The sequence below is a fragment of the Oncorhynchus keta genome, chromosome 34 (genome assembly GCF_023373465.1).
Source record: "Oncorhynchus keta strain PuntledgeMale-10-30-2019 chromosome 34, Oket_V2, whole genome shotgun sequence".
NCBI lineage: Eukaryota > Metazoa > Chordata > Actinopteri > Salmoniformes > Salmonidae > Oncorhynchus > Oncorhynchus keta.
In genome coordinates this window covers 18,610,889-18,624,957 of record NC_068454.1, presented here as the reverse complement: position 1 = coordinate 18,624,957, position 14,069 = coordinate 18,610,889, and the positions used below count along the sequence as shown (strand labels likewise).

Here is a 14,069-nt window from a genome sequence, read left to right as displayed (position 1 = left end):
AGAAAGCAGTGGAGAGGCAGGCTGAGCTTATTGGGGCGGTTGAGGAGAAGCAGAAAGCAGAGGAGAGGCAGGCTGAGCTTATTGGGGCGGTTGAGGAGAAGCAGAAAGCAGAGGAGAGGCAGGCTGAGCTTATTGGGGCGGTTGAGGAGAAGCAGAAAGCAGGGGAGAGCCAGGCTGAGCTTATTGGGGCGGTTGAGGAGAAGCAGAAAGCAGTGGAGAGCCAGGCTGAGCTTATTGGGGCGGTTGAGGAGAAGCAGAAAGCAGTGGAGAGGCAGGCTGAGCTTATTGGGGCGGTTGAGGAGAAGCAGAAAGCAGTGGAGAGGCAGGCTGAGCTTATTGGGGCGGTTGAGGAGAAGCAGAAAGCAGAGGAGAGCCAGGCTGAGCTTATTGGGGCGGTTGAGGAGAAGCAGAAAGCAGAGGAGAGGCAGGCTGAGCTTATTGGGGCGGTTGAGGAGAAGCAGAAAGCAGTGGAGAGGCAGGCTGAGCTTATTGGGGCGGTTGAGGAAAAGCAGAAAGCAGAGGAGAGCCAGGCTGAGCTTATTGGGGCGGTTGAGGAGAAGCAGAAAGCAGTGGAGAGGCAGGCTGAGCTTATTGGGGCGGTTGAGGAGAAGCAGAAAGCAGGGGAGAGGCAGGCTGAGCTTATTGGGGCGGTTGAGGAGAAGCAGAAAGTAGAGGAGAGGCAGGCTGAAGGGCTCATTAAAGAGCTGGAGATGGAAATCACTGAGCTAAAGCAGTGACGCTCTAAGATAGAGCATCTCTTACACACCAGGGACTACTTTGAAGAGACACTGAACAAGGAAGTGAAGAGGTTATGTGATGCTGAGCTGAAGATGATACAGCAGTGGTCAGTAGATGTAACTCTGGACCTTGATACTGCCCACCCAAATCTTCTCCTCTCTGAAGATACGAAACAAGCAAGACATGTGGGTAGAAGACAAAATCTACCTGGCAACCCAGAAATGTTTTTCTACATTTCCAGCGTCCTGGGAAAGGAGGGCTTCTCCTCAGGGAGATTCTACTACGAGGTGCAGGTGAAGGGAAATACTCTCTGGGGTGAAGGAGTGGCCAGAGTGTCCATCAACAGAAAGGTTATTGCAGAAAAGCCTGAGAATGGACTCTGGACTGTCCAGCTGGGAAAAGGGAATGTCTACCAGGCCGGCACCACAGACTCTACCCCCCTCTCCCTGAGTAAGAAGCCCCAGACGATAGGGTCTATGTGGACTATGAAGAGGGTGAGGTCTCCTTGTACGATGCTCATACCAGTTCTCGTTTCAACTTGTTTACTGGTTGTTCCTTCACTGACAAACTTTACCCATACTTCAACCTTAGGTTTTGTGGCATTGATAAAATGTCAGCACCATTGATCATCTCTCTGGGAGACAATCTGATTGAGATTTCACTCATGTGTCGTTGACATACTAAAGAACAAGACTTTCCATACATTGATTTATATTCAATCACTAGAGAGGTATATATTTTGTTGTTTTTGAGGGGTTACAGGTATAATATTTAAATTCAAATCAATTCATTTTCTCAATTCATTATTTCACACCCCCAACCTCTCATCTCATCCCATTTCCCCAACCACACCCAGCCAACATGTATCCATCCAACCCCGGTTGTACGTACTGCCAAATCCTCTAAAACAACATTGGGAGGAAGCTTATGATAGAGAAATAAACATTCAATTCTCTGGCAACAGCTCAGGTGGACATTCCTGCAGTCAGCATGCCAAATGCATGCTCCCTCAAAACATGAGACATCTGTGGCATTGTGTTGTGTGACAAAACTGCACATCTAGAGTGGCCTTTTATTGTTCCCAGCACAAGGTGCACCTGTGTAATGATCATACTGTTTAATGAACTTAATATGCCAGATATATAGATTGTATCTTGCTCAGAAATCTGGAATCACATTTGCTGGAGTCTATTACGATTGTATGATGACAAAGTGAACATGTAGCTCCTTACTAATCCTGCCCCAATATATGCATCTGTATCTGAAAAATGCTGTGTGAAAATATTACATTTAATCATCTTTGCATGAATAAAATGATCTGCAATGATCTGCAATGGGCACACTGCTTTTCGATATCTTTGTTATTTGGTCAAACCCTCAGTAAATCTTCTGTGGCTACAACAAAAACAGCATTATGAACTCCTACATAATATGAACAGAAAGTGTGAAGGTATTGGATAAATGGCAACCATAAAGATACATGGTTCAGCTGACAGTCATGTTAAGGGTTAATTCATCCATGTACTTTACCTTTGAGAGAAGCTGCAGTGCAGCCTAGCAGTAAGAGACAGGGACAAGCCATGGTAAATGGCACTCTAAAGTGAGACTGGAGAACTTCATGCTTAGGCATAGCAAAATTCCCTCACAGATCGCTCTACAAGATTGAGTACAAAATATACTGACTTTGACACGGCTGCACCTTCTGAATACACACACAGAGGTGAGTAGAAGTTTGCGAAAACAGCTAGCTGGAGCTTGTCTGAGCAGTCAGCTGTGAATGCCCTCACTCGCTAGTAAATATTTCTGTTTGTTAAGATTCTGACTCGCTACAGGCAGATATGTCCATATCTAGAGTTTTATTGGCTCTTGTTCACCAGCACACACAAACACATAGAAGTGGTCTTTGTGATACATATGAAGGAATGGACTTGTGGTTTTAATGGATGCACGCAAATCTTCCTAGTAAACACAATGACAACTTGGTCTGCAGCCAAACTTGCGTCTTCTTCTATGTCTATGACATAATGGTCGTCCGCAAACCATCGTTAAAGGTGCATGCTGCCCCCTATTGTGCTGGAGTGTGTGGGCAATCCCGGTTTACAACATGTCTCAATCCTCCTACCTCACTCAGTACTTCTGAGACAATAAAAAAGAGCCCTACTAACTTCTAATAAACCCTCCCCCATCCCCCAAATCCCTTCCACCCCCCCAACCTCAATGACACTACACTTCAATCTTTCCCTCTCTTCAACATACATACAACAATATAACAGTAATATAATAATAATAATATATGCCATTTAGCAGACGCTTTTATCCAAAGCGACTTACAGTCATGTGTGCATACATTCTACGTATGGGTGGTCCCGGGAATCGAACCCACTACCCTGGCGTTACAAGCGCCATGCTCTACCAACTGAGCTACAGAAGGACCACTACAGCACATGCTACATCTTTTCATCGACAATACAGTCCAGACACAAACCATTCACATGCTTGGCAACCAGATGTAATAACGAGTGGGGCCTCCCGAGTGGTGCAGCGGTTTAAGGCAGTGCATCACAATGCTTGAGGCGTCACTACAGCTCCGGGTTTGATCCCAGGCTGTGTTACAGCCGGCCGTGACCAGGAGACCCATGAGGCTAAGCACAATTGGCTCAGCATCGTCCGGGTTAGGGGAGGGTTTGGCCGGCCAGGATTTCTGATAGGTGAGAATTGTCTGTTAATTGAATGATTAGAATAGTCCGCCCTGAAACATATAATTGTATGGAATTGATTAGAATGTATAAAAACATAATCAATTCATGTGTAGTCCAAGTCAGAATTAGGGTAAAACAATATGTCTTTATAGTATTATAAACATAGACTGTCTGAGCTTGGTGCCGACCTGAATAGAGATTTGGGAGAGAACGGGGAGTACGTCTCAAGGACAAGGTCACTATCTCTGTCGGCTGGGTAGTGAGACAGACAGTGTGTGCGTATGTTTGTGTGTGTGCGTGTGTGTGTGCGTGTGATTGTGTGGGCGTGAGAAGTCAGTATAAAATGAATTGATTTGTATTCTTGACTTCAGAACGTTCCCGTGAATAAACATTTAACTGTGGGAGACTGGGCCTCTGTCTGTTTTCATTTCTATCAGTATCTTACAAATCCTGACATAGCAGACTGAGTAATCACAATTAAATTGGGTTATGAACCCGAAGAACAAAATTCTCTTATCAATTTCCTTGTCCCATCACGCTCTAGTGACTCCTTGTGGCAGGGCGGGCTCATGCAAGCTGACTCTGGTCGCCAGCTGGACAGTGTTTCCTCTGACACATTGGCGTGTCTAGAAGCAGTGCGGCTTGGCAGGGTCGTGTTTCGGGGGACGCAGGGCTCTCGACCTTCGCCTCTTATGAGTCCGTAGGGGAGTTGCAGCGATGGGACAAGACTGTAACTACTAATTGGATATCACGAAATTGGGGAGAAAAAAGAGGTAAAGGTACAAACAAACAAAAAAATGTCCCAAGCACAATCGAGCAAACCCCCCTCTTCCTTCTTAATCTAACCTCGGAATCTTGGTCCACCGATCTTACTTTGGAGGGCATATAAATGCCGGCCCTTGGGAACTTGCGTCTTCATCTGCCGACAACGATGGCCACTCTGACCTGGAGTGGGAGGGGTCACAGTCCAAATGTGCATTTGGGCACTCTGATTAGTGGAAACCAGGAGGTTGTGATAGACAGCTGAGAAGGGGAGAAATCACCCGAATGAGTCTGTGGGGAAAGTCACGTGCAAAGGACTGGGCTTTTTTACAGGTTATTTCATTTGTGCTGCATTGCGTCTGTTGTATGTTATGTTTAGGGCCTTGTGTCTTGCACAATCATGTGACATGCCTGGATTTGAACCTATGTTCAAAGATCTTTCTTCAAACTGTCCCCATTTCTTTTTATATCAGATGGCACCATCCTCAGAGAATTGCTTAAATATTTGTTGTAATTCTCATTTATGGATAACTCTTTTAAATGCAGGATAAAATCTTGCTATGTCACGTGATTGCTCAGAACACAGGGCCTTAGTTATGTTGCTGTTTAATCAAGCTTCAACACCTGTCAAAGCCCAGTTCTAAATATCGTGAAGGGGATAAATACAGTTCAATTGAGTTTTTGTATTACATTACACTTCACTGTGTTATGCTGATTGACACATTGAACAAGTGGGAATGTCCTCACAGTGCCCTTTCTTGTTTTTATCTCTTAATAAATATTTGTTCCTAAACACCATATTTCTGAATAAAATCTAAAACCATAATGATACGTTAGTAGCACTGTTTACATGTATTGCGAAAGCTAGTTGGGCATAACTGCATAGTGTGGTTGTCTACAACCGTACACTAGAGAAAAAATGACTGTAAAAAATCTTGGTGTCAAGAGCCAAGAGATTTCATAAAGTCCCATGTGGTTTTCTGTTGGATGTCGTCCCAGACCCAGACATGGCTTCCACCAGCAGCCTGCTGTCTCAGGAACTGTTCCTGTGCTCCATCTGTCTATACGTGTTCACTAGCCCAACCCCATGTGGACACAACAAGGACTGCATACATGGGTCCTGGCATACCACCAGCCCGTGTCAGTGTACCATGTGTAAGCAGAAATTCTGCAGAAGACCTGATCTCAAAGTCAATACTTCCATATCTGAAATGGCCAATCAGGTCAGTTGAAACGAGTGCGACTGTTACTTTTTACCCAGGACCAACCGCTGGACCAAGACCAACCCCAAGCTGCCCAATGTGGAGAAGTACCCTGTGACGTCTGCACTGGGAGGAAATGCAAGGCCTTGAAGTCCTGCCTGGAGTGTCGGGCCTCTTACTGTGAGATTCACTTGGAACCTCACCACGTACTGACCACCTTCAAGAAACACAACCTGATCAAGCCTGTGATGAACATGGAGGACAGAGTGTGTAAGAGGTAGCAGAAGCTTATTGAGCTGTTCTGTAGAAGTAACCAGGCATAGATGTGTCAGGTATGCACTGAGAAAAGACACAAGAAACACAACACTGTCCCATTGGAGAAAAAAAGGAGGCTTCATCCAGCGAACATGGAAGATGTCATGCAGCAGATGATTCAAGGTCGACTGCAGAAAGTGAAGGACATCAAAGACACAGTACAATCAGGCAGAATAAATTCAGAGAAAGATATTAGGGAGAGCTTGGAGGTCTTTACTGCTCTGGTGAGCTCAATTCAGAGAAGCCAGGCTGAGCTCATTGAGGTGATTGGGGAGGAGCAGAAAGGAGCAGAGGCAGGCTAAAGGAGAGACACTGAGCTGGATCAGCTCTCACACACTGAGTACCACCTTCACCTCATCCATAGCTTCCCATCCCTGTGCACCCCTCCTCTCACCAAGAACTGGTCTGAGATCAGTGGTCAAAGTGTTGTGTACGTAAGAACAGTAAGGAGAGCTGTGAGTAGAGCTCGGTCCCAGTTTGAGAAGTCACTGAAGATGAAGTGAAAAGATTGTGTGACACAGAACTTACAAGAATTAAGCAGTGTGCCGTTGATGTGATCCTTGACCCTGATACAGCTCCCCCAAAGTCATCCTCTCTGACAACGGTAAACAAGTGGCCCGCGGCAAAACAGCGCTGAACCTCCCTGACAACCCTGAGAGGTTTTACCCTGGTATCAGTGTCCTGAGGAAGGAGGGCTTTTCCTCAGGGAGGTTCGACTACGAGGTGCAGGTGAAGGGGAAGACCGAGTGGGACATAAGAGTAGGGAGAGAGCCTGTCAACAAGAAAGGAGGGAATAGCCTAAACCCTGTGCGTGGCTACTGGACAGTCGGCCTGAGGAACAGGACTAAGTACTGGGCTCTGCAGACCCCCCTGTCCCCCTGCCACTGGTCGAGAAGCACCAGAGGGTGGGCGTGTATGTAGACTGGGAAGGGGGGCATGATGTGGAGTCCAGGTCTCATATCTACTCATTCACAGTTACATCTTCGCAGAGAGACTCTTTCCATACTTCAACCCCTGAAAGAGTAACGGTGGGGTCAGCGCCATTGGTGATCTCTCCCGTCAGTGACCTCATCTCCTCACCTTAAACTTCCACCTCTACTTAGAAGAGGACACTGAGGCCTTTTCTCATTCGCATTTGCGCAACTCCTGCAACTCCTCCTCTGTACTCTCTCTCCTCTGTACTCTCTCTCCTCTGTACTCTATCCTCTGTCCTCTCTCCTCTGTCCTTTCTCTCCTCTGTCCTTTCTGTCCTCCTCCTGTCCCTCTCTCCTCTGTCCTCCTCTCTCTCCTCTCCTCTGTCCTCTCTCCTCTGTCCTCTCTCCTCTGTACTCTCTCTCCTCTGTCTCCTCTGTCTCTCCTCTGTCCTCTCTCACCTCTCCTCTGTCCCTCTCTCTCCTCTGTCCTGTCTCCTCTGTCCTCTCTCTGTCCTCTCTCCTGTCTCCCCTCTACTATCTCTCCTCTGTCCTCTGTCCTCTGTACTCTCTCTCCTCTGTCCTCTCCTCCTCTGTCCTCTCTCTCCTCTGTCCTCTCTCTCCTCTGTCCTCTCTCTCCTCTGTCCTCTCTCTCTCGTCCCTCTCTCTCCTCTGTCCTCCTCTCTCTCCCTCTGTCCTATCTCTCCTCTGTCCTCTCTCTCCTCTGTACTCTCTCTCTCTCCTCTGTCTCTCTCTCTCCTCTGTCCTCTGTACTCTCTCCTCTGTCCTCTCTCTCCTCTGTCTCTCTCCTCTGTCCTCTCCTCTCTCTCCTCTGTCTCTGTCTCTCTCCTCTGTCCTCTCTCTCCTCTGTCCTCTCTCTCCTCTGTCCTCTCTCCTCTGTCCCTCTCTCTCCTCTGTCCTCTCTCTCATCTGTCCTCTCTCTCCATCTGTCCTCTCTCCTCTGTCCTCTCCTCTCTCCTCTGTCCTCTCTCCTCTGTCCTCTCTCCTCTGTCCTCTCTCTCCTCTGTCCTCTCTCCTCTGTCCTCTCTCTCCTCTGTCCTCTCTCTCCTCTGTCCTCTCTCTCCTCTGTACTCTCTCTCCTCTGTCCTCTCTCTCCTCTGTACTCTCTATCCTCTGTCCTCTCTCTCCTCTCTCCTCTCACCTCTGTCCTCTCTCTCCTCTGTCCTCTCTCTCCTCTGTACTCTCTCTCCTCTGTCCTCTCTCTCCTCTGTCCTCTCTCCTCTGTCCTCTCTCCTCTGTCCCTCTCTCCTCTGTACTCTCTCTCCTCTGTCCTCTCTCCTCTGTCCTCTCTCTCCTCTGTCCTCTCTCCTCTGTCCTCTCTCTCCTCTGTCCTCTCTCTCCTCTGTCCTCTCTCTCCTGTCCTCTCTCTCCTCTGTATTCTCTCTCCTCTGTCCTCTCTCTCCTCTGTCCTCTCTCTCCTCTGTCCTCTCTCTCCTCTGTCTCTTTTTGAAAAATGTCAAAGGTAGTGAAGGAGAGGCGGCGAGGAGAGGGAAAGTGGACAAAAATGAGCTTGCATGAAATCGCTCATCATCAGGCAAATTATTTTATTCCAAGCCTATGGAATAAAAGTGGCTCATCTAATTCATGCTGATACATTTAAAAAAAAAATCCATAGGCCTAATGGACACATGCTCAAAGCTCACACTTTTGATAGACTTAAAGGGGCAATCTGTCGTTGATACATCCATTTTTGGACATTCATAAATATAATTTAAAGATATCATTTAATTGTAGTATTATATGTAGTAAAAAGCGATGGGTTAGAAGAAGCCAACATAACCAACCCATAAAGTCAAATGTAACATCCATATATGGGAAGCCATGTAAACTTTAACATTGATTTATCCTGCAATAATGTCGTTCAATTGGTAACATACATTTTATTCTTCTTCTAATGCCTCTTAAGGGGAAAGTAATCTAAAAGTAACTGAAGGGGTAAGTTTGAAGTTTGGGTAATCCAAAAGTGATGTAACTGATTACAATTTTGGACAGGTAACTGTAACGGATTACATTTAGAAAGTAACCTACCCAACCTTGCCAACCACTTGGTTTCCAGGTCACGGAGGAGAGAGGAGGGTGGAGGATGGACTTTTGTCCAAATGAGAAAAGGCCTGAGTGTTGTGTCAGTTTTATTTGTTATAGAAGCTTTTGCAGTATGATATATTTTCTCGACCTTATGTAATGTGTAGTTGATTTAAAAAATATATATTGAAAGTAGTCTGTTTTATGTGCATTCGGCTTGCAAAGTTCTATGCAATAAATGTTTTAGGTGATGAGAATAAACACTATACAGGTTGAAGGTTTTGGGGAAAACTCCAATCATTCCAGAAAGCTAATAATAGCAGCCAAAACACATATAATACTTTTAACACATTAAAAACATACACAAACACACACACATACCAAAAGTGTTGGTAATTACTCATGTTTCTTATTTGCGACAAACTCCTAATTGAAATGTGATTGATATCTACTGTAGATGGAAGGGGAGCTGCAGAGGCGGTCTCTCTCCCCAGTGCTCTGTGCAGTTGTCTGGACCATGCTCTCCTGTGGCATTTTGCTGGCTTTCTGCTTCCTGCTCTTCACCCTGCGCTTCAAGAACAACAGGTACATGCACACACACATACACAAAACCACGTTTAAAAGCATATGCACTTGCTCAAATCGATAGACAGGCGTGAACAGTTTTACTTTTATTTTGTTGATATGTGTGTGTATTTCTCTCTGTCTCAGGATAGTGAAGATGTCCAGTCCTAACCTTAATGTGCTGACTCTGTGTGGAAGTATCCTCACCTACAGCAGTGGCTTCCTATTTGCTTTTGAGGAACGCACCCACCTACAAGGGGGAGGAGCCAGAGCAATACTCCAGGTAAGACACACCCACTACCCTGCTACACTCTTCCTCTCCACTTTCAAAACGACACATTCTGTGTAGCGGGTAGAACGTCACATTGACGCAACGCTGATGGCAAAGCAACACAACGCTTATAGTGGAGCTGAAGTATCACACAGACACACACAGACATACACGTTGTTCTGATGATGCCATATTGGGTGATATTATGGGGTGTTACTGTGTTGTATCCTAGGCCAGGATCTGGACATTGTGTATTGGCAGCACTCTGGTATTTGTGCCCATCCTGGGGAAAACATGGCGGCTCTACAGAGTATTCACCCAACATGTTCCTGACAAGAGAGTGGTAAGCCGTCTGCTCCTCTCACTCTGGTCGAAGTGTGTGTTGTGGTGTTGTAACTCGTCACTCCTCCTTTGTGTACGTGTAGAGGGGGAGGGTGGAGGGTAAATGCTTGTACTTCTTAGGGCTGCAATCCCGTTAACGGGATCGATATGACAACAGCCAGTGAAAGTGCAGGGCGCTAAATTCAAAACAACAGAAATCTCATAATTAAAATTCCTCAAACATACATTTATCTTATACCGTTTTAAAGGTAATCTTGTTGTTAATCCCACCACAGTGTCCGATTTCAAATAGGCTTTACAGCGAAAGCACCACAAACGATTATGTTAGATCAGAGCCAAGCCACAGAAAAACATTTTTCCAGTCAAAGAGTAGAGTCACAAAAAGCACAAATAGAGAGAAAATGAATCACCAACCTTTGATGATCTTCATCAGATGACACTCATAGGACTTCATGTTACACAATACATGTATGTTTTGTTTGATAAAGTTCATATATAAAAAATCTCAGTATAGATTGGCGCGTTACGTTCACTAGTTTCAAAAACATCCGGTGATATTGCGAAGAGCCACATCATTTTACAGAAATACTCATTATAAATGTCGATAAATACAATTCTTAGACATGGAAATATAGACATACCTCTCCTTAACCTCATAGTCCGCCCCATCCCGCATGCGGTCGCATTACTACAGCCTCAAGCTCATTACCATAACGCAACGTTAGCGATTTCTAAAAATCGCAAATTAAATGAAATAAATATGCCTGCTCTCAAGCGTATCCTTTTCTTAACAATCCTGTCATCTCAGATTTTCAAAATATGCTTTAGAACCAGAGAAAATCAATAATTTGTGTACGAGTGGTGATAGCTAACTTAGCATTTAGCGTTAGCATTTAGCACGCAACATATTCACAAAAACCAGCAAAGGGATCAAATAAAATAATTTACCTTTGAAGAACAGATGTTCAGATGTTTCAATGAGGAGACTCTCAGTTACATAGCAGATGTCCAGTTTTTCCTGAAAGATTATTGTGTAGGACACATCGTTCCGTTTTGTTACTATGCATTTGGCTACCGAAACTAACCGAAAATTCAGTCACCTACAAGTCGAACTTTTTCCCGAATTAACTCCATAATATCGACTGAAACATGGAAAACGTTGTTTGAATCAATCCTCAAGGTGTTTTGTCATATATCTCTTCATTGAAATGGCAGTCCTAGAAGCCTTCTTTGTTCTCTGATTCGGATGGAAAAATACTGGTAGCTGACTTTTGCGCACCAATTTCCACGCAGACACCGTGCGGGACACTTGGCAATTGTAGTCTCTTATGGTCAATCTTCCAATGATATGCCTACAAATACGTCACAATGCTGCAGACACCTTGGGGAAACGCTAGAAAGTGTCCGTTCATTCCTGTCGCATTCACAGCCATATAAGGCGATCATGGAAAACGTACCTTCAGAAATCCTGTTCATTTCCTGGTCGCTCAAACATCTTGGTTTTGCCTGAAGCTTTTGTTATAAGGCACTCACAGTGAAAATCTTTGCAGTTCTGGAAACGTAAGAGTGTCTTCTTTCCAAAACTATCAATTCCAAGCATAGTCGAGCATCTTTTCGTGACAAAATATTGAGCTTAAAATGGGCACGTCGTTTTATCCAAAAATGAAATAATGCCCCTAGAGGACTAACAGGTTAATGCAACCGCTGTGTCAGATTTTTTTTTTTTAACTTGACGGAAAAAGCAAACCATGCAATAATCTGAGACGGCACTCAAAATAAATAAAATTATCCGCCATGTTGGAGTCAACAGAAATCAAAAATCACATTAGATATTATCCCTTACCTTTGACGATCTTCATCAAAATGCACTCCCAGTTCCTAGTTCCACAATAAATGCTTGATTTGTCCATTATTTATGTCCAAGTAGCTACTTTTGTTAGCACGTTTAGTACACAAATCCAAACACTCGTGCAGGTCCATCCGAATGTCGGACGAAAACTTTAAAAAGTTATATTACAGGTCGAAGAAACTTGTCAAACTAAGTATAGAATCAATCTTTAGGATGTTATCATAAATCTTCAATAAAGTTCCAACCGGAGAATTCCTATGTCTATAGAGAAGCCATGGAACGCAGGTTGCTATCATGTGAAATGCGTGTGACCAGGACCTGGCTCTCTGCCAGACCACTGACTCAAAGAGCTCCCATCTGGCTCCACAACGCAGTAGAAGCCTCATTCAAGTTTCTAAAGACGGTTGCCATCTAGTGGAAGCCCTAGGAAGTGCAACTTCATCCATATCCCACTGTGTATTCAATAGGGGCTGGGTTGAAAATCGACCAACCACTTCCTGTTTGGATTTCTTCACAGGTTTTTGCCTGCAATATGAGTTCTGTTATACTCACAGACATCACTCAAACAGTTTTAGAAACTTCAGAATGTGTTCTATCCAATACTAATAATAATATGCATATATTAGCAACCGGGACTGAGGAGCAGGCCTGTTGACTCTGGGCACCTCTGGGCACCTTTCATCCAAGCTACTCAATACTGCCCCTGCAGCCATAAGAAGTTAAAAGACCTGTGTGTCACAGAGTGTATGTGTTGCATGGTGTATTACTGAACTCTGTGTTTCAGATCATCAGAGACATCCAGTTGATGGGCTTGGTATCTCTGTTGATTCTGCTGGACCTGCTGGTTCTGACCGCCTGGAGTCTAACCGACCCGGTCAAATGTGCTCGGTCCATTGGGGCTGTGGTCAAGGTGGTGGAGAGGGACATGTCCTACTCTCTGTCTCAGCTGGACTCCTGCTCCTCTCTCTACTCAGACCTGTGGCATATCCTCCTCGCCGTGATGAAGGTAAAGCATATAATTGGGAGAAATACTCAGATACACATAAGAGAGCAAATAGTTGCTGTTTCCCCTGAGTTTGTGTTGGTTTGTCATGGTAAACATGTCATGAACGTTATGTGGTTGTGTTGCGCTCTCTCCAGGGTGGCCTGCTCCTGTATGGGACCTACCTGGCTGGTCTCACCAGCAACGTCAGCCTCCCTCCGGTCAACCAGTCCCCCACCATCATGACCGCGGTCAGCCTGGTCACTCTGTCCACGGCAGTAGGGGTCCCGGTGTCACGGTTCCTGCAGGCCTGGCCCAACGTGGTCTATAGTATGGTGGCTGGGGCCATCTTCATCTGTACCCTCGCCACCAACTGTATGCTGTTTGTACCTCAGGTGAGAGAGACTGTTAGCGCACATCACTAGGGGTATGCCGAGTACTCTGACAAAACAAGTATTGTAATGGATATGGAAAATATTCCGAATATCTAATGATCCGTGATCGGAAAAAAAGTTATTTTCAGCTGCCAGCACGCATTTCTCTTTCACTAAAATAGTGTGAAGCGCTGTGTGCTCTAAACAACTATAGTCTATTTTTTCTGTCTGTAAAGTACCGGTTGAGCCTGCGACAACAATTGGATTAGAACAAGCCGTATAACAAGCCCATGCTTTCTTGCTATTATTATTTATTCTGGACCAGACATGTTTACAGAGTGACGGATTATTAGAAAATAAAATGACAAGTGTAGATTGTTTATTTTGATTGTACAAATGTTGTGGCATAAGTGTCAGGGGAGAAGTTTTGCTCCTCTGTAAAGTTAAACAGTAAATGGGGCAAGTGAATTAGCCTATCTTAGAATAAATGCAGGCATTAGTAGCCAGCCATGTATTAGGCATGTTTTTTTTGGCCTATTTTGTTGTTAATTCAATAGGACTAAGTAAGAAAATCGTGCATTTTCATCTGTCGGGTCGTATAACAATGTGTGTGAATGAGTGAAGGAACATAACAATGCACTCTGAGTGATAGCAGAGTAATGAAGGAACATAACAATGCACTCTGAGTGATAGCAGAGTAATGAAGGAACATAACAATGCACTCTGAGTGATAGCAGAGTAATGAAGGAACATAACAATGCACTCTGAGTGATAGCAGAGTAATGAAGGAACATAACAATGCACTCTGAGTGATAGCAGAGTAATGAAGGAACATAACAATGCACTCTGAGTGATAGCAGAGTAATGAAGGAACATAACAATGCACTCTGAGTGATAGCAGAGTAATGAAGGAACATAACAATGCACTCTGAGTGATAGCAGAGTAATGAAGGAACATAACAATGCACTCTGAGTGATAGCAGAGTAAGAAGGAACATAACAATGCACTCTGAGTGA

General features: G+C 44.7%; 1 protein-coding gene across 1 annotated transcript in view; it reads left to right on the top strand.

The window, feature by feature from the left end:
* LOC118373966 (probable G-protein coupled receptor 156) overlaps positions 1–14,069 on the top strand; it is a 45,601-nt gene that overhangs the window by 21,137 nt on the left and 10,395 nt on the right. The window contains exons 3-7 of the mRNA XM_035760299.2: positions 9,128–9,255; positions 9,382–9,517; positions 9,738–9,848; positions 12,481–12,702; positions 12,837–13,073. Of these exons, the coding sequence (XP_035616192.1) occupies positions 9,128–9,255; positions 9,382–9,517; positions 9,738–9,848; positions 12,481–12,702; positions 12,837–13,073 (834 nt within the window). The remainder of the gene's footprint in view (positions 1–9,127; positions 9,256–9,381; positions 9,518–9,737; positions 9,849–12,480; positions 12,703–12,836; positions 13,074–14,069) is intronic.